Source organism: Castor canadensis, chromosome 3 (genome assembly GCF_047511655.1).
Source record: "Castor canadensis chromosome 3, mCasCan1.hap1v2, whole genome shotgun sequence".
Classification (NCBI taxonomy): Eukaryota; Metazoa; Chordata; class Mammalia; order Rodentia; family Castoridae; genus Castor; species Castor canadensis.
Window position 1 is genome coordinate 8503217 of NC_133388.1, and position 26472 is coordinate 8529688.

At 43.4% G+C, this 26472-nt stretch overlaps 1 protein-coding gene across 4 annotated transcripts in view; it reads right to left on the reverse strand.

Annotated features, from left to right (window-relative positions):
* Positions 1 to 26270, reverse strand: part of Ppp2r5c (protein phosphatase 2 regulatory subunit B'gamma) — a 144623-nt gene extending 118353 nt beyond the window's left edge. For 2 of the 4 annotated variants that reach the window (XM_020178852.2, XM_020178853.2), the window contains exons 1-3: positions 26131 to 26270; positions 25270 to 25335; positions 4207 to 4372 (exon numbers count right to left, since the gene is read on the reverse strand). In XM_020178852.2, coding sequence (XP_020034441.2) covers positions 4207 to 4372; positions 25270 to 25335; positions 26131 to 26157 — 259 coding nt within the window. In that variant the 5' untranslated portion in view covers positions 26158 to 26270. Of the gene's footprint in view, positions 1 to 4206; positions 4373 to 25269; positions 25336 to 26130 lie in introns of those variants that run through there. The other 2 variants (XM_020178854.2, XM_074067148.1) reach the window with 2 other exon arrangements.
* Between the last annotated feature and the right edge of the window lie 202 nt (positions 26271 to 26472).

A 26472-nucleotide genomic window follows, 5' to 3' on the forward strand; every position in this document is an offset into this window, starting at 1 on the left:
TGTGGAAGCTGAAAAGGGCTGATCTCATCGAAGTTGAGAGTAGAAAAGTGGTCACTAGAAAGGAAAGGAAGGAGAAGAGAGAGAGTTTGGATAATGTAAGAGTAAGTTCTAGTGTTCTACAGCATAGAACGTAACTAGTTTACAATAATTTATTATATATGCCAAAATAACTATAAGAGGAGATTGAGTATTCCCAACACAAAGAAATGATAAATGAGGAGACAGAAATGGTAATTACCCTGATTTAATCATTATACACTGCATAGGATATCAAATTATCACACTGTACCCTTCACATGTCACAATTCCTATATGTCAATTAAAACAAAAACAAAACAAAACAAAGCAAGAAACCCCTCATCCCTGGAATATGCTAAGGCTGACTTATTTTGAAAATTGGAAAATAAAAGGAAAGACTCAATGACTTTAAAAAGACTACATGTTGTATGATTTCAAATCTAGAAAGAGTGGATCAGCCTTTGCCTACAGCTGGGGATGAGAGCAGGAGTTGATGGCAAGTGGGCACAAAGTAACTTCTGGAGAATGAGGGAAATGTGTGGTAATGGTTGCACAGTGCTACACATTTAGTAAAAACAATTAAAATTTCTACTTATGTTGGTGAATTTTTTAGGGCATGTAAGTTTTGTCTCAATGTAACTCTAAAGAAGAAAAGTCTATGACTTAAAAAGTTGAAAACAAAAACCTAAGGCTAGAGCTGAAGTTACTCTCAGAAAGACAGGTGGCTTTAAATTCCTTTATTTTAAAAAGCAAACTAAAAATAAGTGCACTCTACATTTGACTTAATAAAAGAGGAAAAAAGATAAAAGAAATAAGATAAGTACAGATGAAAGTGGTGATGAATAACACTAAACAGAAACAAAATATTCTTCTGACTGAAAGAACAAATGAACTCCTAAGGAGACAAAAGCACCACATGTGTGTGGAAAAGACTCAAAGACCCATTACGCAGCACTGTGTGTGTAGTAGCTATGACATGACCCACTCTAAATGCACCCACTATGGAAGGAGTCACAGAGTGTCCCAGAGAAAAACATTTGCCCAGTGGATCCCAAAGGCAACCTCTTTAACTCTATTTCACATACACATTTTATTATTTCTGAAATCCATGTGCATCAATCCTCATGATGAGATGGCAGCACAAGAGATATGTAGAAACCTTTTGTGGATCACCTCCGACTGATCAGCGTGCTAGTGTCAATGCATCTTTAGTTTCTTAAATACTGTAGTGCAAAAGGAAAATAAATAAAAAGAAGAAAACTATAGACTAGCTTCATATAAATATGAAAGCAAAGGTTCTTAAGAAAGTTGGTAAATGCAACCAGGCATTGTATAAAAATAATAGACTGCAACAAAATTGAGGTTTATCCCAGAAATGCAAACACAGCTCAAAACCAGAGAAACCTATTAACACAGCAACAGTAGTATTACATTACTGTCTTAGGGAGAAGCCATGCATCTGGTGAGGTTCACAGCATGGGCCCTGGCACAGTGCCATGCAGCCTGTGCAGCTGGTCAGGGCCATGCTGCTGTGGACCCTGGACACCAGCCACCTGGGAAGGACAATTACCCAGAACAGAGAGCCACTCCTACATCAAACAAGACAATGCTGAAGCCATTTACTAAAATGGGAGAAACAAGATGCCTGTTGTCCCTCTGTTATTTGTTTAATTGGTCCTGGCTAATGGTGTAATCAAATGAGAAGGACTAGTATCTATTAGTACAAATATTAGAAGACAGATAAAAGAAGTAATTACTAATGGCAGGATTATACAGGCAGATTCTAGTAAAAGAATTACTAAGATTAACAAGAAAATTTGGTAAGGTGATGATAACATAAGAAAATATTTTAAAGCCAAATATTTTGAACTTGCTCTTCAGGAGTTCAGCAAGAACAAATTTGAAGCAGAAATGAAAAAATTACAAGAGTGAGAAAACTACAAAGAATTTAGAAGTAAATTTAATGGAAAGGTAGAGATTTATAAAAACCCCAAAATATAATAAAACAGGACCTTCCCAAAATGGAAGAGGAAAACCATCTTCCTAGAAGGGGAAAGGGAATCATGAAAGTGTCAATCTTCTCCAAATTAATATGTAACTTTAATAACATAATGCCAATCAATTCTTATTTCTTCTGACCTAGATGATGATACTTTAGCCTACATAAAGAAGTACTAATGTTCTAGAACACTGGGAAAGAATTACCACACAAGGCCAGCAAGAGAGCTATGAATGCTCTGGGTGTGTGGACTGACTGTGTAGGAAACCTCCAGAGAACAGTGGAAGTTTGCATGTCAATGGAAGAACACTGCCTGCCATTGATACTAGGTATAATGGAAAAAGGAGGAAGCGGAGGTTGAAAACATCAAGCAGAGGCAGAGCACAAGGCATGGAGAGAGGTTTGTGTGGAGACTCCTTGGAAGAAGTAAAGGAAAACAGAAGTACATCTGAGCCTACACTGGTACCTGTCGGGGCACTGACCTATACACAAGAGAGCAGGGCACACACCCAATAGCAAGCACCAAGTTCCAGGTGGACAGGGCTTGGAACAGGAAGGCTCAGTAATAGTTCTGGAAAGCCTCTTTCACTCAGATGCCCACAGCACTGTGACCCAGCCTACTGACAGAACTAGAAGAAGGAGTCACATCCTTCCCCTCGCTATCTCACCATCAGGAGAGCAGGGGGTTATGGGTTTAAAACCAATACTTCCAGTACCTACCATAAAGCCTGCTTTTGTGGATACTCAATACATATTTGCTGAAAAGGAGTAAGCAACATCAGAAGAGCATGGACTGTTTGGGAGAGGAGGACTTATCAAAAATAAAGTGGTGTGCATATTATTCACTATAATGCTACAGCAAATACAAGCTTTGTAAAATACAGTGAACAGACAGCTTGGGTTTCTAGCAGGTAAGGACAAGAAATTCACACCTAAATCTGCCCATCCACCCACTTATCCCTCTCTCCTCTCTCCCTCCTCTTCTCCTTCATACACACCTGCAGGGAGTTCTGCTATACCCTTCATTGCAAATATAGCTATAAAGAAAAACTTTCTGTCAGATGTGAGCCTATAACCCCAGCTACTCTGGAGGTGGGAATCAGGAGGATTCTGGTTCAAGGGCAGCCGGGGCCAAGTGAGCCAGACCCCATCTCTATCAATAAACCGAGTGTGGTGGCAGATGCCTGTGGTCCCAGCTACATAGAAAGCTGAGGGTGGATTGTAGTCTGAGGCTGGCCCCAGGCAAAATACATTAGACCCTACTTAAAAAATAATTAAAGTTAAAAAAAAGGGGGGGGTGTGGCTGGGGGAATGGCTCAAGTGGTAGAGCACCTGTCTAGCAAGTACAAGACCCTGATTTCAAACCCCAGTACCACAAAAAAAAAAAAAAAAAGAAAAAGAAAAGAAAAACTTTCTGCGCTCACTGAGTTTATACTCAATAAAATTTTGAAAGATTATTGTAAGCTTACAGTATAAAAAATGTCTGATGTTTATTAGTGTACCAGTTTTGTATTTCAGTAGAATGTAAAGATTTTTAGATGTTCATATTGACTTTACAGTCCTAAACCTATTTTCCTTGATAAGATTTCAAGTAACTTAACCTCAAAGTTTCCTGCAGGAAGAGTTTTAGAATTGAACAACCTCAATAGAAAGGGGCAGCTGTGCCATTTTGGGGGAAATTCCAAGTAAAGGGCACTTTTCCCTGACTAACCTCAAACAAGGAACTCTGGTTGGAGGTAATCTCCAAATGATTCAGAACAAAGAAAGTCCACAAAGTGCTTCAGCTATGTCTTTATTTCTTTTAACATCAGAAGAACAAGAGGTTCTATTATTATTATAACTTCTACAACTACACTATTTGTAATAACTCCTTTCTCAATTTCTAAGACAAACAGAATTATTTGAAATAAAAATTGGCTATCTCACAATTACATTAAAAGACTTTTTCTTGTTTTCTTAGTATGGTGTACTTATACTACATTAGTTATTAGAATGCTATCTTAATAGCCCTGGAATTTAAAATGTTAGGTGAGTAAAGTTAATGGCATTCAGTCTAAAAAACTCAATGGAGAAGAAAAGATATAAACACAGAGCGGGAATAAGAAGCACAACCCACTAAGACATTACTCCTCCCCACAAATAGCCAGAACTTTAACTTTTAGGAGTTATATTACTTTTTTAAGAATTACCTTTTAAAGATGGTAGTTTTTGCAGTTCTCTGTTATTGCTGGCACTAAACCGTGAAGAATTCTGTCGTTTGTCTTTCTTTACGACGGGCTGAGGGACTGGTGCTTTCATTTTAGCAGATGTTGAGGACTGGACAGCGCCAATGCTGTTTTTCCTGCTGGAAATTTGCTTTCAAAATAAGAACAAAAGTGAATGTGTAAAATGGCTGTATTTGTAGCACAATTAAAATATAGAAAACATATGCACACAAGTCTCGCTCTGGGATAGTGGCCTTCACTCCACTGTAGGCATGACTCCTTGGAGTCTTTAATTCCACCTCCAGCAACGCTACGACAGATTCATGCATACCTAATTTCTTATGTCTCTTTCACATTTTTGATTTCTAATTTTTTATCATGGAGGTTGATGTGATAGCTTAAGTAATGACTGCTGCAAAGATGGTCAAGTCCTCGGACTTGTGAATCTGTAACCTTATTTGACAGATGTGACTAAATTCAGGGTCTTGAGATGGGGAGATGATCCTGGATGATCGGGACAGCCCAATGTCATCAGGCAGGAGGGGCAGACAAGGGAAGGCACTGAGATGGCAGATGTAGAGGTCAGAGTCAGAGAGCTCTGAAGACGCTTACTGTGGCTGTGAGGACTGAGGAGGGGCTGCACCAAGGATTACAGGGGGTCTCCCGAAACTGGTAAGAGAAGATAGCCTCTCTGCTAAAGTCTCTGGAGGCACTGCAGCCTTGCTCTACCTTCACTTGGACCCCAATTCTGTCTTCTGACGTCCAGAATGGCAAGCCATAAGGCTGTGTGTTCTTTTGGCAATTTGTACAGAGGCAACAGAAAGCAGATATGGGTGAATACCTCCTGAGGCAACAAATGTCCTCACCAGATCACCACTCGGCACTCAGCAATCAGTACAGGATGCATGCAGGTGCTTTCCCTTAGCCCAGGGAACTGCTCTTCCTCTTGGATTCTTTTTGTATATCTAGACTTCTAATTCACATACTCATCACAACCCTTAGGGCCATCCAACCTCCTGTGGCCAGCTGCAACTCAGCTGGTGAAATACTCATGCAGACAGGAAGAGAGTCCAAAAGAATACATGGTGTAGAGCCACTGGGGTCCCTTGTCATCCACACAGGCCTAAAGGGGCCCCATGGAGCTCATCTGGGCCCCTAGCTGGAGGATTCTCTGGGTACTCAGATGACACAGCACATTTTGGTTTGCTGCCTCTATTTCCCAGCAGTGAAAGCCACCAGCTGCAACAGCAAAGTCAAGCTATATTTAGCATGGTTGCTGTGCCCTATCTGCCTTGAGCAGTGGATCTTGTTTCTGCACAGATAGCTTGAAAAAGGCCATCATGCTCTGAGATGGAGATACAAAACCCCCAGCCCATTGCAATTCCTCAGGACCACGGAGAGTGTACACACTAACTCAGGCCCCAAACCAATTTGCTCTCATCTTTGAATGAGATTTTCATTAAACCGTAAGAGCTGCTTTATTTTTAAATAAGCTTCTTAAGAACACCTGCAAAGAGTGTTCCATGATGAGACTGTCACATCAGACAAAACTGTGGGAGCAAAGGGTCTAGGTTCCTTTTCCTCCCACAATCTGTGGCTTCTTAGCTAAAATGCACCTCTTTGAGCTTTGATCTTGACATCTGCTATAGTTTAACTACGGATTGTAGTCCCCTCCCCCAAAGGTTCACGTGTTGGGAACTTGGTCCTTAGCGTGGTGGTAGTGGGAAGTGGTGCGGACTTTTAAAAGGTGGAGCCTACTAGGAAGTCCTTGTGGCACTAGGGATGTGCCCTTGGGAGAGACTGTGAGACACTAGTCTCTCTCTCTGATCCTGGCTTAAAATCTGACCAGGAGCTCTCACACACACTCCTGCCATTGCCACTTGCCATTATGTCTCACCAGAACTGAGCCAATGCAGGTACCATGCCCTTGAACCTCCCAAATGGTGAGCTAGATAAACCTTTGTAAGTATACTGTGTCAGGTATTTTGTTACAGTGACAAAAAGCTGACAGATACAGTATCTGTCATTCTTTTCACCTGGTCATGAAAGCATGGACCTTTCTTTCTTAAATACCCCATGTAGCTAGGTGCCAGTGGCTCATGCCTGTAATCCTCACTACTCAGGAGGCAGAGATCAGGAGGATCATGGTTCAAAGTCAGCCCAGGCAAGTAGTATGTGAGCCCCTATCTCTTTAATACCCAACACAAAACACAGCTGGTAGAGTGGCTCAAGTGGTAGAGTACCTGCTTAGCAAGCCTGAACCCCTGAGTTCAAATTCCAGTATTGCCAAAAACAAAAAAAAAACAAAACTCAAAAAAACCCATCTTTAACTCACCTCCTTCAGATAAAACTTACCTACCTAGCTTTCTTGGGATGCTTCTTAAAAAGCCCTAGTATTTACTCCATAGTCAAAAAGAGCTACTTTCAGGAATTGTACTTGTTTTAAACATTAAATTTCATATACATGTGTTTCAGTACATTAAAACTTCCATCTCTTTTTTGTTTTTCTACAGTGCCCAATTTCATGCTATGCACACAATGACTTTGAGAAACAATGCATAGAAAGATGAACAGAAGTAGTTTCATGGCTGCTTCCTACCCCAATTGAAAAATAAACTGTGCAACCTAATAACCAAGCATACGAGACTGGGATTTGGTGATCTGACTAATTCACAAATCAGAATCAAATCACTCCATAGGTAAGAGAGCCCCTTGTAGGGTTTCTAATATCTGAGAAAATAAAGTTGTCCCCTTACCTGCAGACTCTCCAAGCCATGGGGTCCTCTCCCTTGGACCCTGCCATCCTTACCTCACTCAGGAGCCTAAAAGAGCTGTCTCCCAGAAGGAGGCAGATTGAACTTGTAGAAAAGAAAATCTGACCCATTACTCCATGCTTAACTCACTGTAATGACCCTCAGTTCTCTTCAGCTTCATGGTGATTACAAACTTCTCAGGCCTCACCTTGACACCCACACCTCCTTCCTCCTGCCCAGCATTTTCTCCAGCTCCTTCAGGCTCTCATTCCTCTTCTGTGTTCAGACCTAGTTGATTCTCCTCACAGTGCCTGTATGAACCCTCAAGTCAGCTCCAGCATCATGTCGTGTCGTATCATGGGCTCTTTCCCAGTCCCAGCATGTTGTAATTTTATACTCCTTGTCAAATATGAGGTGACATTTTTCTCCCTGAGAAGGGCTGTGAGCCCCCAGATGGTTTCTCTGAGGAAAGAAGCTATGCCCCCTTGCCACAGGCTTGGTATGATCACAGACCATAAGCACATAGAGAAAGGCACACAGAAGGCTGGAAAGGCACAGGTGCCCTGCAAAGCAGTGGGCAGACCAACTAGCCTAGGTGAGAAACTCTTACCTTCACCTGAAGAGCAACTAGCAGTCAAGTAAAGAGGACTGATAGGGCCGCTCTCCCTTTCTAAAAGACCACTCAGGTTCTGTATGAACTACAGAAGGGAAGGGGACAAACTGACCCTGAGAAGGCTTTGCCTTGTAGTCTAAACAAGAGAAGAAGATGCTGGTTTAGACAGGATAGTGTCAGATAAATGTGGTGAAGGGCTCAGAGTCAGAGATACTTAGGGGTAAAGCCAAAAGTGCTAGAGGATAGGGTGAATGTGTGAGATGAGAAGTGGAGAAGAGGGAGCCAGGACAAAACCCCACTTCTGGCTAATGCAGATGGAAGGAAGGTAGGAAAAGCCACTGCGATGGAAAAGGAGTAAGTTCAAGTGTGCCTATGTTGTTTGAGGTCTGTGTGTGACAATTCCAATATGCACAAGATGAGGAGTCCAAAGGTACCTCTCCCACTTCTTCCAGAACTGGTTCTATTTTATTTTCCTTACGATATGAATCAGTATCCAGACTTCTCTTTCTTTGCTTGCTTTCTTGGTATTTGGTTGTCCCACCCTGCCTCTATATCCCAGCCCCTAGGACTGTCCTACCTGTCACTCAGTGGGCACTCAGGAAAAGCCTCTGGGCTGGAGATGTAAACAATATCTAAGTATTTACTGAAGACTTAGGAATGAACACCCACCTGGCAGACAATGGCAAAAAGAGAAGAGAGGTGGGAAAAAAACAAGAGGAGGACACAATGATGGGGCTGCAGACAGGCAGCCTAGCAGGAAGAACACCAAGGGAGTGTGGCCTCACAGAAGGAAGGATAGCATCGGCCCTGTCAAATGGCCCACAGTGGCCAAGTGTCTACAGGGTTTGGCAGCACAAAGGTCATGATTGGGAGAGGTGATGTCCTTGAGCAGTGCTGGGAGAAGTGACTAGAGCTCAGGTGAAGCTGACCATGAGGCTCAGCAATGTCTCTTGAGAAATTTGGTTGGTTAGAAGGGAAGAAGCAACATGGACTAAGAAGACAGTGGCTGTCCTGGGTAAGAAAAGGCTGGATGTGCTGGTAGGCTGGCAGGACAGGGCCCACAAAAAGAGATGCTGCTGAAAGAATGGCTGCACTGGGCCCATGCCTGGGTTTGCAGGGACAATAGAACAGAAAGGGAAAAGGACAGTCTGAGCATGGATGCTGGCTGGCCACTCAGAGAATCTGTGTGTGTGTGTGTAAACAATATGAGGCCATGTGTCAAGAGTCACTGTAAAGGGAGGAAAAGGAAGGGTCAAGGCCCAAGGAGAGTGGAGTAAGGCAGAAGGGGTCCTGGGAAGAGGACAAAAGCAAGGTGCCTGGAGAAATGGGAGTGGCTATGAACAAGCATTCCTCCTCAGCAGCTACCACCATCGGTCAGCATTGGAAGGAGCACTGCCACACAGAATTGCCCCTGCTACCCCCCCAGACACCCTGCTTCCCACCTATTCATCCTCTGACAGTTCCTATTACTCTGAATATATCGGTCCCGTGCCTATCTGTGCCAGACACTGGCAGTAACATAGCTGTGGCTCTGTCCTCGTGGAGTCTAAAAGCTAGACACAGGCAAGGTAAGGGTGAACATGTGAGAGCAGCTATTCCAGACCTGCACTGCATCCCCCCCAGCATTCCCCCAATGTAGCAGCATCCTTCTTTCACAGACAAGGAAACCAGGATTCCAAGTGTGTGTGTGTGTGTGTGTGTGTGTGTGTGTGTGTGTGTGTGTGTGTGTGTGTGTGTGTGTACGCATGTGTGTATGTGTGGCCCAGGAGGTGCAGTGAGTGGTACAGCCAAACTTGAACCTGGCTTGTTGCATGACTGGCTTGTTGCTTGATCCCAACACTGCCTGGCTTTCTGTTCCTTATACCCCCACCCCCACCACTGGAGAAATTCAGCTCTCCAGTCTTTTAAAATTCTCCCCTTCTGTAGTTTTATAAGGGACTGACCAAACTGCTAGCACTTAGACACCGGGGACTACCTGCTATCATATGACACACTACTTCAGGAGAGGGCCAGCCTGAATCTTATCAAGCTTTGGGTCTAACCAGTTCACAGGAGACAAAATGGAAGGGGACATGTTAGCAACCCATAGGGCTAACTCAAGATAGAGGGGGAAATGCAGCAGGTTTCCCACTGCAGCACCAAAGATACCACAGGAAACCTTTGTTGTTGGGTTGCGCTGTGCACTGTAGGATGTTTGCAGTATCCCTGGCTTCTGCCCTCTTAGAAGCAAGCTGCTTCCTGCCTCAAGTTGTGACAACCAAGAATGTCTTTGACATTGCCACCCTTGGTTGAGAATCACATTCTTCAAAAGTGTGTGAATAACTTGATTTAACAACTATATTGCAAGGAAAATAAAAGAGATGAGGAACCTACAAGGAGCAGGAGAAATGTAGGACCCATAACAACCAAATGTAATCTGGAGCTTATATGGACCTGGACTCAAACTACCTGAGAAGGGATGGGGCAGCGACAATTTGAATGTTTACTGATCAATGTTTTGGTGTGATCACTGTGTTTTGGTTCTGTTTGATTCCGAAAGCACAGAAAACAAAAGTAAAAACTGACAAATGAGATTACATCAAATAAAAAGCTTCTGCACAGCAAAAGACACAATCCCAGATCAAAGAGACAACCTACAAAATGAGAGAAAATATCTGCCAACTATTCATCTCATGCAAGGTTAATATTTTGAACATATAAGGAACATACACAAATAATTCACTTTAAAATGGGCAAGTTATCTTCACAGACTCTTCTCAAAAGAAGACAGTGGCCAACAAATATAGGAAAAATGCTCAGTATCATTAGCCATGAGGGAAATGCAAATCAAAACTCTGAAGACTCTTTAAAAAAAAAGAAAAAAGAAAAATGCTAGAAGATGTGGAGAAAAGGGAACTCTTATACATTGTTGGTGAGAATAAAAATTAGCACAACCATTATGGAAAACTGTATGAAAATTCCTCAATAAACTAAAAATAGATCTACCCTATAATCCAGCTATTGTATTACTGGGTATAGATCCAAAGGAAATGAAATCAGTATGTAAAAGAGATAGATACCTGTACACCCAGACTTATTGCAACACTGTTCACAATAGCCATAAAATGGAACCTACCTAGGTCCCACTGAGAGATGAATGCAGGCAGAAAAATATGTGAACATATACATGCATGCAATGGAATATTATTCAGCTATAAATAAGAATAAAATCCTGTCATTCCCTCCAGAAACTTGGAGGGAATTGGAGGACATTATGTTAAGTGAAATAAACCAGACACAGAAACAAGTGCCACATGCTCTCTCTCATACGTGGAAGCTAAAAATAAAGTCAACCTGAATGTAGAGCAGTGGTTGCTTGAGGTAGATAAGAGGAAGGTGGGTTTATCAGTGTACACTATATGCATGTAATGGACTAGCAATGAAGCTGAATCCATTAATATGCAGAATTAATACATGTTAACATGAGAGTTCTCATTGCAGGATACTACATACGTATGGCTCAGTGTTCCTTCAAAGCAATGGAGGAGAGGGAAGTGGGGCAGCTGGGTAATCAGTGATGATGTCACCGCTGAATGCTGGGGACATGGGGTTCATCACACTGTCATCCTCTTCTGTGTATGTGAAAATAGTTCATAATAAAAATCTTTAAAATCCTCTCTAGTTTAATCTCACTCCCTCTAGACTAGAGTGTCACATCCCTAGCGTTCCCTATTTTTATTCTGCCACCAGATTTCCCTTTCTAAACCTCCCGACACACACTATTTCAAGGGCCTGCCAGGCTCTCAGATTCTCAAATGTTCTCGGAACACATCCTGTTTCAGTGCCTGTTCTTTCTACATGAAATGCCTTCTTCATCTTCCATCCCCACCCCATTCCTCCCTGCCCAAAGCTTTTGAAATCCTCACCCTTCCTGATTCAAATGCCACTTCTGTTTTCCTCACCTCCTCACTCACACAGCAGGGCTTAACCACACCCTTGATATTCCTAAGGTGTTTTTCTTACACTTATATTATGCCTTGAATCACATGACTTTAAGCTTTTTGAGAGCCTGGATTGTCTCATCTCCACCCCTGTCCCGACCCCCATTATGGGCAGTACTAGGGTCTGAACTCAGGGTCTCATGCCTACTAGGCAGGTACACTATCACTTGAGTCACTCCCCCAGCCTTGTTTTGTGTTGAGTATTTTCGAGATAGGGTCTCACGAACTATTTGCCTGAGCTGGCCTCAAACTGCAATCTTCCTGATCTCTGCCTCCTGAGTAGCTAGGATTATAGGCGTGAGACACTGGCACCTGGCTCAACTCCCTTTTATCTGAGCCAAAGCTCAGATGATGGCTTCAGAACTTACTGACTTCACACCATTGCTGATTCAACTCCTGATTCCACTTCAGGCAACTGCTTCTGTGCAAACACACACTTCATGCTCTAGTAATGCCAAATAACTGTTCCTCCCAGACAAAGCCTATTTCTGCCTATCTATTAGCATCTCCTGGAAGAGAATTCTGATCAAGATAGTGTCATCTGACATACAGATCAGTGCAACAGAACTGAGAGCCAAGACACTCCATGGGGAAAGAATGCAGGTAACCTCTTCAACAGGACAGTCACAACAGGACAGTCACATGGGAAAGAGTGAAGCTGAACCCCCTCACACCATATGTAAAAATTAACTCAAAAATGGAGCAAAGACCCAAATATAAGAGCTAAAACCATAAAATTTCCTGGACGTGGTAGTACACCCCTGTCATCCCAGCTACTCATGAGGCAGAGAATGGAAGGATTGAGTTTGAGGCCAGCAAAAGTTAGCAAGATCCAATTTCATCTAACAAACCAGGTATGATGGTATGTACTATAATCCCAGGTTTGCAGGATGTGTAAGTGAAGGATAGTGGCCCAAGGCTAGCCTAGTGTAAAAATGCAAGAAACTATCTGAAAAATAACTAAAGCAAAAGAGGGCTTGGGAGTGTGGTTTAAGTAGTAGAGCACCTGCCTAACAAGTTTGAAGTTCCATACTGCCCCCCCCACAAAGAATCACAAAACTCTTAGAAGTACAAAGACAGGTAAATCCCATGGCCTTGGATTTGATGATAGGTTTTTAACTATGCACTGAAAGCAACTAAAGAAAAAATAAATTGGACCTTTTGAAAATCAAAATTTTTTTGCATCAAAGACATTATCAAAAAAGCAAATAGACAACTTACAGAATAGAAAAAAATCTGTGCAAATTGTATGCCTCCTAAGAATCTAGTATCTAGAATACAAGAAGAACTCCAGAAATTCAGTAACAGAAAAAGAACATCATTTAAAAATGGGACGGACTTAAATGGACATGTCTCCAAAGAAGATATACAGCCAACAAACACATGAAAAGATGCTCACATCATTAGCCACCAGGGAAATGCAAATGAAAACCATATTGACACACCACTTCGCATCTACAGCATCAGTAAAATTCGCATTCTCTCTCTCTCTTTCTCTCTTTTGGATACTACACAGCCCAGTCTGGCCTTGAACTTCAACCCTTCCATCTTGGCCTCCGAGTGCTAGGATCACAGGCATGTACACTATGCCCACCTGGCGTACTTATTTCAGTGGAAACTAAAACTGCCAGTGGGACTGTAAAACAAGGCAGTGGTTGTGGAAAACAGTTTGGGGTCCTCAGTAAGTTAAACAGAATTACCAAATGACCCGGCAATCCCACTCCCAGGTATACAACTGAAACAGGTGCTCAAACAAAAGTACCACTATTCATACTAACCAAATACCCATCAGCTGAGACAATAAAATGTGTTATGTGCACACACTGGAGTATGATTCAGCTGAAAGAGGAACGAAGTGCAGACATAGACTACAACATGAATGAACCTTGAGAACACCATGCTGAGTGAAAGAAGCCTACCACAAAAGGCCGCATATTGCATGGCTCCATGTATACGAAATATAAAGGGTAAGCAAATCCATTGAGAGTAGGTCAGTGGTTGCCAGGGGCAGGGGAAACAAAGAGTGACTGCTTAGTGTGGGGTTTCCTTGTGGGATGAGGACATGTTCTGGAACTAGATAGTGGTGGTGTTGCACTACCCTCTGACCACCCTCGATCCTTCCAGGGTTGTTATTACATCAGCACACACACTGTGAGCACCAGTTGGCACATATGCACAAGGATCAGCTGTCCTCCAGGACAGAGGAGCATTAATGTGAGCAGGGCATAAGTGAGAAGTGACAGGTATCCTTCCATACTCTAGGAGTTCACTCAAAATAAAAACAGGATACTGAGCTTAAAATCAATCAAGACATATGACACTGTTTACCACCTGACTTGAGTAAATCTTATAAGTCTTCCTTCTCCCTTTCTTGCTATTCTGCTGGATTGGATGGAAAGGGTGTTTCTGTTTTATCTATTTATTCAGTGAAGTGAGAGATGCCTCAGAATTTACTTTAACCTCCTTGTCTTTGGCTTAATGTTGGGAAATTATTTCTCAAACACAGTATTATTTATCAAACCTAAACCAAAATAACTGACCTTTCCCCTTCACTAAAAGCCACTGAAGTCCAGCAGCCAAAAGGTTTTTGGTTGTGGCCCCCACCTGTCTACAAATTAAATGTGTTTCTGGGGGTCCACGGGTGGCTTCAGGATGATCTGAGATGTCTGAGACTCTCAGTAGACAAATGGCAGCTATAACACAAAGCAGGTGTCTGCTCCCTGCCGTGCTCAAGGCCTCCCGACTGGAGAAACACGTGGGCTCTGGGGCTCCTGGATTCTGAAGCCATCAACGAGGGGAGGAGGGTCTTGAGAGGTGAGAAGTGGAGCAGCCAGTCCCTGTGGGGAGGTGAGTCAAGGTGCCACCCAGGCAAGCCCTTGACCCTGTGTTGGGGCTCAGGTGCCAGCAGGGTAGTTGGACCACTTCCCTGGGGCCTGGCCCCTGCTGCACAATGCTAGACCCACAAGAGGAAGGCTGGGACAAATAGCATTGCTTGCCTTGGGGATAAAGGCCCACTCCCCAAGACTTCCCAGAAGCCATTGAGCATAGGGAACTTCCTACAGCTCAGGAACAAGACACTAGAGGCTTCCCTCACCCTCAGGAGAAGGTGTGCACTTTCTAACATGAGACATACCAAGCCACCCACAACAACTTCAAATGTCTAGATAAACAATAGCATCCTTCAAAATTTGGAGTAAAAAAAAATCTGGGCAAGAGATATATGGGTGCTTATTCGTCTCTGTACTTTGACATTATTCAAACAGCGAAACAGGCAACTGGCTTTGTAATAAAACCTCACTCCCAAACATCTTACCAGATAAGAGATTATTACCTCACTAAACAAAGAGCTCCTTCCCTTCACTCAAACTCTGTTCTGAAACTTCCCAACTACATGTCAGACCTTGACTGTTCAATTGGGCAGGGTCAAACCATGTTCTCTTGATAGCTTCAGAGATGGCAAATGGAGTCAAGCACAAAGGACACCTCTTGTGCTGAGCTAGCCAGGGCTGGTTTCAGATAAGGGTCCAAGGACAGACCCTCAAGTAGCAACATGTCCAGTTTCTCAGCACTTTCTGTAAGTGCTGACCCTCATTTGGATTCCCCTAGGCCCTACAGTGCCTGGGCTACATCTGGCCCCTTTCCTGTTTTGTAAAAAGTTTTGTTGTTCATAGCACCTATTTGTTTAACATTGTCTAAGACTGCTCTCTTCCTACAATAACAGAGCTCAGTAGTTATAACAAGGACCATACAAACATTTTAGGTCAGCAAAGCCTAGAATATTTATTAACTGGCCCTTAACAGAAAAAGGTTTTTTTTCTAGGCCAACATTTCCTGGTGAAAGGTAGAAACAAAGGAAGAGATTTCCTTGATCAAATGGATTTGTACTTGTCAGCAAACCTCTGTTGTGATAATGAAGGAACAAGAGAGCTGTGACCTCCAGTAGCAAGGAGACTGCAGGTGAGTCACAGGTGCACCCATGGTAATAGTACTCCATAGATGCAACTTGGCATGGACTGGGGGTGGGGTTTGGTGATCTGACCCAAGATCTTCAGAGGTTAGGACCTAGAAACTCAGCTACAGTGGAAGGCAGGAGTGAAAATGAGGAGATTAATTTGTCATTGGATACTCATCTATCTATAGACATCTTCTCCTCCTGTGCCATTCCTCCAGGACACCACTGAACTGGATGTCTATAACAGGAGAAACATATTCTCAAAGAAACCAAACTGTCTAGGAAAACCAAGGCTCCTAGTGTAGCACCAACCCTTCCAGGCAAAATCTCGGAACTAGCTCCCATTGAGGCCTCTAAAGCAAACGGTCAGCCCACAATTCCACCAAGCTCAGAGCTCCTGTGCTGGTGCCTCACTCTTGCATGTGAACAAAGAAACCATGCACCCAAGCAGCAGTCTTCTCGTACTCTCCCTGCTGTGCTCTGTTCCCTGCACAGCTGCCAGCAAGATCTCTGCTAACCTTAAGTCAGTTCCTTTTGCTTTCCTAGCTCCAAATACCCCAATGGCTGCCCATCTCAAATGTCATCTCCTTGATAAGACTATCCCTAATTACCTGAAGCAGTCCTGAGCACGGGATAAGAGGGAAACCACGTATTTCTGTATTATTTTAATTTTCTTATTTTTGTGGTGCTAGATATCAAACCCAGAGCCTCACTCAAGTTAGGTTTGTGCCCTACCCTGAGCTAAATCCCCAGCTCCCATACTATTTTATTTTTTAACCATGGGTGTTTTGAATAAAAAAATAAACGCATAATAGGCTGGTGGAATGGCACAAGCGATAAGAGCACCTGCCTAGCACACGTGAAGCCTGAGTTCAAACTCCAGTGCTACCAAAAAAAAAAAAAAATAAAATATATATATATATATATATACATACACACACACACACACACACACACACAAACGAAACTGTCTAAAAGAATGACTTGAAGGATGCATGAGTTTCCTTGGGTTTTTCGAGGCCCCCTCCTATGAGAAATAGAGTGTTCCTCACGTGTGGATCCCAGGCAAGGCTGCCATGGACCAAGAGGCAGATGCAGTCTCCTTCCTATCTCACCAATGTACTCCGTTTTCTTTTTGCCGCTTTCTTTTCCTTAATTTTAGCTACTTCCTTCTGTTTGGCCAATTTATGTACCTTTTTTTCCTTTAAACTTAACCTGAAAGTTGGTATTTTGTATTACAAAGAGTGATAGCTAACGAAGCTAAGTTAAATTAAGCTAAATTCATTCCTGTTAGAATTGGTTTGGGAAAACAATGCTAGGCTCCAAGGGATCTGACCCAAAGGACTTTCTGGGAAGCCAGCAACATTCGACATCTGTTGGCCATGAGGAGTCACCAAGCCACATGCAGCTACTGAACACCAAGGAACTAGATTTCTAATTTAATTTTCATTTTCATTAATTTAGATTTAAATGAAATCACTCAATGTGGCAAATGGCCAGCATCCTGTCTGGGCAGTTCTAACACTTTCAGAACTCCTGTGTCCTTTTGATATTACCACTGAGCAAAACCAGCATTTGGTCAGCATTGACACCCGTGGGCTGCAGGGTGTCTGAAACAAATCTCTTTAAGACCATGACCATAAATCTTATCTTAAAAAAATATATGTGTGTGTATATATATATATATATATATATATATATATATATATATATATATGATGAAGGAAAATCCAATGTGTCTTCAAATTAGTGGTTTCTTTTCTGGAGTTTAAGTTCAAGGCTTGTTCTCTGACTCCCCCAGGTGGAGAAATGAAGACAACACTGGCTTGGGGAAGCAGGACCTCCCTGTAGCAGTAGTTCTCACACCTGTCAAGAAACAGGGTACAGGGGAGTCTATTTAACCCAACTCACTGATGGGAAAATGCAAAGTGATCAGACACACAATGTCTTGCCGAACCTGACCTCTGACAGGTTCTCACTGATTATGGAAACACTAGAGGCTCTTCTCCTAATTGAAGTCTTCGAGAGGAATTTCCTGTGCTTTAGGAAGACATCCCAATACTCATGCTGGCAGCAGGCTGACCACCCAGCTCCTCCACAAGGGCAGAGGAAACCTGTGCACTGCTGTGTGGCAGGCTGTGAGTCTGCACATCTGAATACAGGAACTCTGAGCTCTGCCATGTCCTGGACTATGCTAGATTATTCCTACCACTCACTGGATGAATCCTTCTTAGAAAAGGAATGTTGACCAAAGACATCTGTGGACTTTAACCATCACCCCCATCCATGCCTAACATGCTTTATGGAGCCCCACAGCTCAGTGGTGAGCCTGTGTCAGCTTAGCTGCTTTCAAGCACTTGATGCTCTTAGCCAAGCTCCAGCTGGCTCTTTCCCTGAGGTGGGTTCCATCCTGTCCCCTCCACTCAACAACAGGATCCTACCAAATGGGAACCAAGTTACTCCCAAGTACACTGAACGACCATAGGCAACAGGGATCACATGTCACAAATGATGCAAACAGCCAATACTCAAGTTCTTAATGTGTCAGGACTATGTTACTCTTTTTTGGTACTGGAGTTTGAACTCAGGGGTTTGTTCTTGTTAGGAAGGTGCTCTACTGGTTGAGCCACACCTCCAGCCCTTTTTACTCTGGTTATTTTTTGAAGTACAGTCTCACTTTTTTGCCTGGGCCAGCCAGGATTGTGATCCTCTTATTTTAGCTTCCCACCATAACTGGAATGACGCGTACCACCACACCCAGCTTTTCCTGTTGAGATGGTATCTCGTAAACTTTTTTGCCCAGGCTGACCTGGAACAGCGATCCTCCCAACCTCAACTTCTCATGTAGTTGGGATGGTAGGATTGAGCCATGGTGCCCAGCTTGTTATTCTTTTGATCCTCCACAATCCACAATGCAATGCTTGCACAGGACCCAGTGTATACAAGACCAAACCTTAATTTTTGTCTTATAAAACATATTCAAAGCATATTCTACCAAGAAAGATCCCCCAAATAAATTGTTTTAGTTTCTTGAGGCAGTCTCATTTTGAATCCCAGGGTGACCTGGGACTCTCTATGTAGCCCAGACTGGTCTGGAACTTGCAGTCCTTCTGCCTCAGCCTCCTCAGGGCTGGTATTACATTTGTGCATCACCAAACTTGGTTCGTCAAATAAATTTAAATTAAGAAATGCAAAGTGAGACGAGGTAGTTCATGCCTTTAATCCCAGTTACTCAAGAGACACAGGTAGGAGAATCATGGTTCAAGGCTGGCCCTAAGCAAAAGCACTGGGGGTAAAGAAGGGGGGCATGGCTCAAGTGGTAGGTAGAGCACTTGCTTAGCAAGTGCAAGGCCCTGAGTTCAATCCTTGATATTGCCTTAAAAAATAGATAGATAGATAGATATCTGTACCTCCAAAGATCGCTGGAAACAAATGTAGTGGAACTTCTATTTTGAAATGCTTAAAAATATCTTATTAGACTCTACTTTTTTTTTAAACCACTGCCCTTTCTTCTACTAAGCATGTTAAAGCAAACTAAAAATAAATGTTCTACTTCATAAAACTTTCAAAACACATTAGAAAAAGTCCTGTGTCAAGTGTGGTGATTCACGCCTGTAATCCTACCACTCTGGAGGCTGAGGCAAGAGGATCATGAGTTTGAGGCCAGCCTGGGATACATAGTGAGACTCTGTCTCAACAACTCAAACAAGAGGAAGGAAGGAAAGAAAGAAGAAAGGGAAGGAGGGAGGGAGAGAGGAAGGAAGGAAAGAAAGAAGAAAGGGAAGGAGGGAGGGAGAGAGGAAGGAAGGAAGTATGGAAAGGGAAAGAAAGAGTCCCAAGTACTGTAATCTTTTGTGTTAGTATAATGCTATTTATTTAAGATAAATAATATCAAATGAAAATTCTGCATTGAAATTTCCTTAAGGGATCAAAAAGGTAATGAAGAGATTGGCTGTCTTTTAAGAAAAGGGTTTTTTTTTCCTTTCCTAAATTCATAGTATCAGGAAAAATAGCAACCTAATTGGCTTAAAACTCTCTTTTTTCCTCAGCACTTTTGAAATCTACCAAACAAATACTTCTTAACTCTAGGTCCTAACATACATGGAAAGTGCAAAGGAGGAGCACATTAAATCGCTGTCCTACAAGGCTTCATCTAGTTAGGGAGGCAAGTCACAGGACAGTGTGAATAACTGGTACAGTCAATAACTACTAACAGTTTAGAAGACAGAGAAAAATATGGTCCAAGACAGTGAAAAAAGCTTCCGGTAAATTTCAGAATAGGTGAACTTGAGTTGAAGCTAAAAAGATGAAAGGTTTAGTCAGCAGAGGACAAGGAGAGTATTCTAAAACAGTGGTCCTCAAATATGGTCTGGGGACCGCTACATAGAGGGTAGGGTCCCTTACATGCTTTTAGGGGTCCAAGAACTCAAAACTGTTCTCATGATAACATTAAGACATGATTTAGCTGAGGTGCTACTAAAACAGTAGAGTGCTTGCCTAACAAGCACAAGGCCTTGACTGAGTTCGATTACAAGTAATGCAAAACAAACAAAAAAGAATAAACATGATTCGCCCTTTCAAGCATCATGATGTGGAATTTTTCACAGGCTGCACGTGATATCAAAATGGACTGAATGAAGAGGTAGACAGCTAAAAAGATTTGCAAAAACCTAAAGCAATACCATTTTTTTTGGTGAATTTAATAAAATTTTATTTCTATTATGACATTTTCAGTAGATAGCTATAGTCCACCTACATAAAAGCTCTTTGCAATTCTCAATAACCTTGAAGTGTGTACAGGAGCACTCCCCTTTTGTCTGAGCACTGCAGTCCTCCAGGAAAGTGTGCCCAGATGAGTAGGTGGCAGGGACACTCTGTAGGTAAATGTACACTCTCTCTGAAGGGGTCTTTTTAGTGCAGTGGCTCAGCAGGTATGAGGGTCCATCCTCCAGGAAACGTTTACCAATGCCTGGCACACTTTTGGTTACTGGCATCTAGTGGGTAAGACCAAGGATGTTGGTGAACATCCTACAAAGCACAGGACCCCAGAACAGCCCCACAACAAAATACTGGTTCCACATGTCCTGTGTAGAGACTGAGCAGTAGGATACATGGGAGCCCTCAGCATCCACCACCTGTGTAGCTGTGAACTAGAGGAACCGGCAGCTTAAGGAAGAACTAAATGCTTCTTTGAGGCCTCAAGGACAGTCAGCTCAGGGAATCATCTAACAACTCCCGAGCTCTCCCACCTGCAGCTCATCCCTCTGCACAGAGCCATCTTTCCCATGAACCTGAGCAAGGTGGTAGGGAGGTTGGGAAAAGCCAAGCAAGACAAAGGAATTCAAAGCAGGAAATTTCATTTTCTACATAATTACTGCCAAAAGGATTTCTCAAGTATTACTACTTTGACTCTGGGTTTCACTGGAGTTCAGTTGAGGGTTGCATAGAAAAGAGCTAAGAAAAGAATGAAAAACAGGGTACAAGAGGTCCCAGTGAAGCTGAGCACTGAGAAATAAGCCTAGAGATGATGACTTTGATCTTTGCTGGAGTGGAGTCAAGGGTCCCCCCAGAGGGGGCCGGCTATGTCACCATACAGCTCTCCCCAAATAATTCCCATTGTTCTCTTCCAACTTACTCAGGAGAAAATTCCTGCTACAGAGATAGTGAAAAAAAGATTTATGTTAACATGTAATGGATGTGCTATCAGATCAGTATGTTTTAATTAATAAAAATTTATTCCAAGCCAGGTGCAGTGGCTCATGCTTGTAATCCCAACTATATCTGGGAGGTGGAGATTGGGAGGATCACAATTCGAGGCTAGCCTAGGCAAAAAATTAGTGAGACCCTATCTTAACTAATAAGCCAGGCATGGTGGCACTGTCATTCCAGCTATGAGGGTAGTGTAAAATAGGAGGATCACTGTCCAGGCCAGTCGAATGCAAGACCCTATTTGAAAAATAACTAAAGCAAAAGGGCTGATGGTGTGGCTCAAGTGGCAGAATGTCTGCCCTAGCAAGCATGAGGCCCTGCATTCAAACCCCAGTGCCACCAAAGAAATCCAACCACCTAGCACAGAATGACCTCAGACAAGTCTCAGTCTCCCTTACTCCAGGACACTAGGGGGTGGTGGCAATGGAATGTAAAAGGACAGATTCTAAAAAAGAAGTTATTCCTAAAAGTAGAAGGTGTCAAAATAAGCTATCAAGTCCAAGGGTGGATTGTTCAGCTTTCTTTTCAGCAATAGATGTTATGTAAGAGTTGCTGTAGAGACTTTCAAACAAAACCAAGCTGAGCCGGCACGCAAAATACATGACCAGGGAACAATACTCAAACCACCTTTAATGTGCTGAAAACAAATCACTTTACAAAAAGCATTAACATTTCTTAAAACGTAACTTTGGACACAGTACACAAATTTAAAAAAAACAAAACAAAACAATTCAGCCACACCAGCCTATGATCTGATCCTGCAAATCAAACTTTAGGATCTCAGAGCAATTTATTAAGATTTTAGATACTCATAAAATGTGTCTAGTCATGCTTCCTCAGGTTTGAATGCTACCGAGAAAAGCTACTCAAAATCAGGTTTCCCATCAATCCCCACATTTTCCAACTTCAAGTGACGCATGAGCCCAGCTGGAGCCTTGTTCCTTTCAGGTGTGCTATAAAACCAGCAGTGAGTATTAGACACAAACTTTCATTTCCAGGACACATGTGGATAAGCAACAAGTCAAATTTTAACACTCTATTTGGAAGAGGAAAGGAAGGAAAGAAAAATGTATTAACGTATCATTGAACAAGTACAAATTTCTAGAATAAGGCACAAGTTGGGTACAGTAGAGATGACCTTTAACAGTATTTTGTTACATTGAGCTGCATCTTGCCAGACATCTTGCAGGGCAAAATTTCTTAGGTAGAGTAGAACCTAATCTGTACCATATAGTTAAAAAATGGCCAAATCTTAAGCTCATTAACTCATTTTAGAGACAAGGAAACAGGGTCACACAAGTTAAGTGACATTAATTATGGAAAACAGGAATCAATGCTTTAATATTCTAAACCCCAGGCTGAAGTACTTTCCACTTTACTACTTTTTTACTCCAGGACTTTATCTTCCTTATGGAAAAAAGATCATGTTGTCACACAGTCCCTTGTTCTAACCAAAAAGTTAGTCTATAATGTGGACTAGTTGCTGCCTTGTCTTCTGTGAGAATAGAAGACGCTTAGGGTTTCATTGTAAGGCCCCTCACACACTTGAAGTGGAGTGTTAAGTCAACCACAGGCCAATTCTTGAATGATTCTTCTGCTGGCATTACTTCGCAAACCTCTGGCAGCTCTTCCCTGGACAGGTACAGGCCCCTGCCCTCCATATCCCTTTAGGCTGTGGAGCCCAAGCATGGTAACTGTCTACTCTCACAGGTATGTTCAGGGGAAACATAAGTAACTGCTGCTTTGTGAAAGTGACATGATGTTCGAAAGGTTTGAAAAGCAGCATGGGAATATCAAACCTACTTAAATTGCTCAGGTTAAAATATTCAAGTTCAAAGTAACACAGGCAGACAGGAAAGGAAAAACGTGTGCAATAATGGTTTAATTCACCTGCACGAGTCAATCATATTTGGTAAGTGGGTGGAACTAGGAGAGAGGAAGAGAGTTGAAGACTGAGGGGAGGAAAACAACAATCAAAGAGCAAGGGTCCACACAAAGTTCAGATGAACTGAAGTGCCTCAATTTGAACTCCTGCAAAATAATTTACACAGTGATCTGCCAAGTGTCATGCTTAATATGCCATGTTGCCTCTGGTATCCTTATGAGGAAGTAGTGAAGTGCCCAACATTTCAGTGTTTTTCAGTGGTAATTTCAAGCTCTGTGGCTCCAGCTCTTAGACAGTAGCACTAGAAAAAATACAAAAAGACAAGTGGGGCATCACACTCAGACACTACAGGCCACACTCAAGAGTCCTAACGCAACTGACAGTCTAAGAACCCAATCTACCTTATAAACTCATTTTTAAATAGCAATTGTATTACATCTTTGAATTACTGATGGCTTTTTCAGGTTCAAACTTAACATTATTCATCCTTAGTAGCCAGGTTCTTTCCACTAAAGTAGGAACAAATGAAACATACACACTGATATTCCTTTGTGACCCAAACAGTAAGGGGATACAGGAACGTTAGCAAGAAAGGTTTAGGGAACAGTAGGAAGTCTAAGCAGTTTTAATGAAAGAGCAACAAACCAAAAAAGAAAGCATATACCCCTGAACTGCAACTCTATTTCATCTAAATAGTAAAAACGGTGACCCGGGAAGTAAGCAAGTCACATCCAAGCATGCCATAGTAAAACTTGATTATCTAATATAAAGAAGGACAACGATGATGGGCACTGGTGGTTCACACCTGTAATCTTAACTACTCAGGAGGCAGAGATCAGGAAGATTGAGGTTTGAGGCCAGTCAGGGCAAAGAGTTCATGAGACCCTATCACGAAAATATACAACACAAAGAAGCGCTGGCAGAGTGGCTCAAGTTGCAGAGTACCTGCCTAGTCAGCATTAAGCCCTGAGTTCAAACCCCAGTATAGCCAAACAAAAGTGTGTGTGTGTGGGGCAGGGATAACTGGTACAAATAATCCTAACCATTGGTATGTAAGGAACCTTTGGGATTTCTGCTTTCTGCTCTAGGGAGGGCAACAGATTTACTGGAATAAACGACCAGCAGCAGAGGAGGGAGGCTTAGAATATACCAAATGATAGGGAAAAGATAACCTGGGGCTAATAAGAGTCTACTGTAGTTTATTACCAGTTAACTGTTCCCCAGGCAGAATTTAATTCATTCTAATATGATGTATAGAAAAGGGTCTGACAGTCACAAATTAATGTTATTTGTGATAAGACTTTAATGATTAGCTCTGGAGAAGTAACACTAAGTTAAGCAGCTTTTTAGTATCTATGGATTCAAAAGGACATATCTGCTCTGCCTGGGCTCATGGGAGCTCTTGGACCCTTGGCCCTGGGCACTATACTTCCATGACAATTAGTAACAAGGAAGAAAAGGCAAAGGAAAGTGGTGACTCTGCAAATACTCCCAAGTCACAACTGTGTCAAGGAACACAGATTCCACCAGGTGGATGAAATCCTCACAGAGCATTCCATCTGTTATTAAATAAGCCCAAAGTTAGAGAGAAGGAAAAGTCAGAACTCACGAATGGGGGGGAGAGGGGGTGGAGGGGAGAAATAGAAGGTTGCACAAAAACACCCAAACTAGCTATATCAAAAATACCAACACTACTGGGTTGAAAAAGCTAAGGGACAAGACATCAAGAGAAAAAGGAGCTTGCTCAAGCACTAGCTGCAGAGACAGCACAGAGGAAAATAGGGTGATGGAAGAAACAGAAGGAGTCACTGAGAAAGCCACCTGGCAGTTTGCAAAAGAAGGGGCAGGACCCTGAAGCTAAAAGGGCATGAACTCCAGCCAGAGGCCCTATATGACCAGACTACACAGGAGGGCATCTAGGATTGAGATGGCGGAATAAACTTAAAAACAGCAGCTTCACAGATACACACAGCTTTCATTAAAGCATTAATATTTTTCCAAAGCGGAAAAATGCCTGAGTAACTCAAATGCAGGACACCACAAAGTCTCACATAGGGTAACATTTTAGAAGACACTGGGTTTTAGCATCCTCAGTTTTTAAACCCTACATTAAAAGCTGATCATGAAAAACAAAGTGAGTATCTGAGGACAGTTACCTCTGCTTCTACTGAGTCTTGTCCTTCTTTTGAACTTTTTCCACTTTTCCCTGATTTTGGTGGTTCCTGGGAAACATCAAAGAAAAGCAATTAGTCTTCTCAATTTTAAGACTGCTAAACATCAGTTAAACGAAATGCTGTTTCAAAACTGATTTATGTAATTTAACTAGAGCACCTGGTGGTTTTAATCCATACCAGCAGGAAATCTACGTCATATTGTTTAAATATACAATATTGCAATGCTACACCCCACCCACCCCAAATATTCTCTTCGTTTTCTTCATCTGTATCTGGGGTTGAAAACTTTAAACAGAAACAGATAAACCCAATTTTATGCAGCGGTTTTGGCATTTTTGAAAGCGCCACATCATATACCTTTCTTCCCTTCCACCCTAATGCCTGAGTGAAGATTTCTGGGGCGATCGTGAAACGCTACCGAGCTCCACCTGAAGCAAAAGGATACACCCCCCACCCCCAAATGCAAACGCAACACCCTGCACACAGCCGTCACCACCGCCGACACCCAGCATAACAACAGTATTTTAGAGCCCGAGGGCGTCCCTCCGGAACAGCATGCAATTGTGTCAGCGTCCAGGATCCCTCCCTGGACATTCGCAGCCGGGTCCGTGCAACCCTCCCGGCCCGTCAGGCTGGGTCGCCACCTCGGCGGCACCTGCCCTCCCTCAGTCCTCCCGATCGCCGGGCCTGGCCCAGCTGCCCGGCGCGACCCGCCGCTCCCCGCCCCCACCGGCCTCAGGGGCGCTTGGCCCAGCCCGCCGCCCTCGGGGACCCGACCTGGGGGTCCCGGGGCAGCAGCTCCCCCGCCCTGGTCCGTCCCGGCCGCCCGGGCCGAAGACTTACTTTCTCCTTCTTGTTTTTATTCGGCATGGCTGGTGTGGGCCGCCGCCGCCCCTGCCGCCGCCGCCTGCCCCCGCCTGCCCCCGCCGCAGCAGCGCCTCCGCCCCGGCCGTCGCGCCGCCCGGGCCGCCACCGCCGCCGCCGCCGCCGCCGCCGCCCGGGGACTAAGTCGCTCGCTCGCTCTCGCTTCCCCTTTTCCAGACTCCCAGAGGCTGCGGCAGCCGCGGCGGCGGCGGCGGCGGCGGCAGCGGCAGCGGCAGCGGCGGCGGCGTCTCTCCGCCCCCTCCCCTGGCCCGCCCCGCCCCGCCCCCGCGCCAGGCTCCGCCCCCCGCGCCAGGCCGTGCC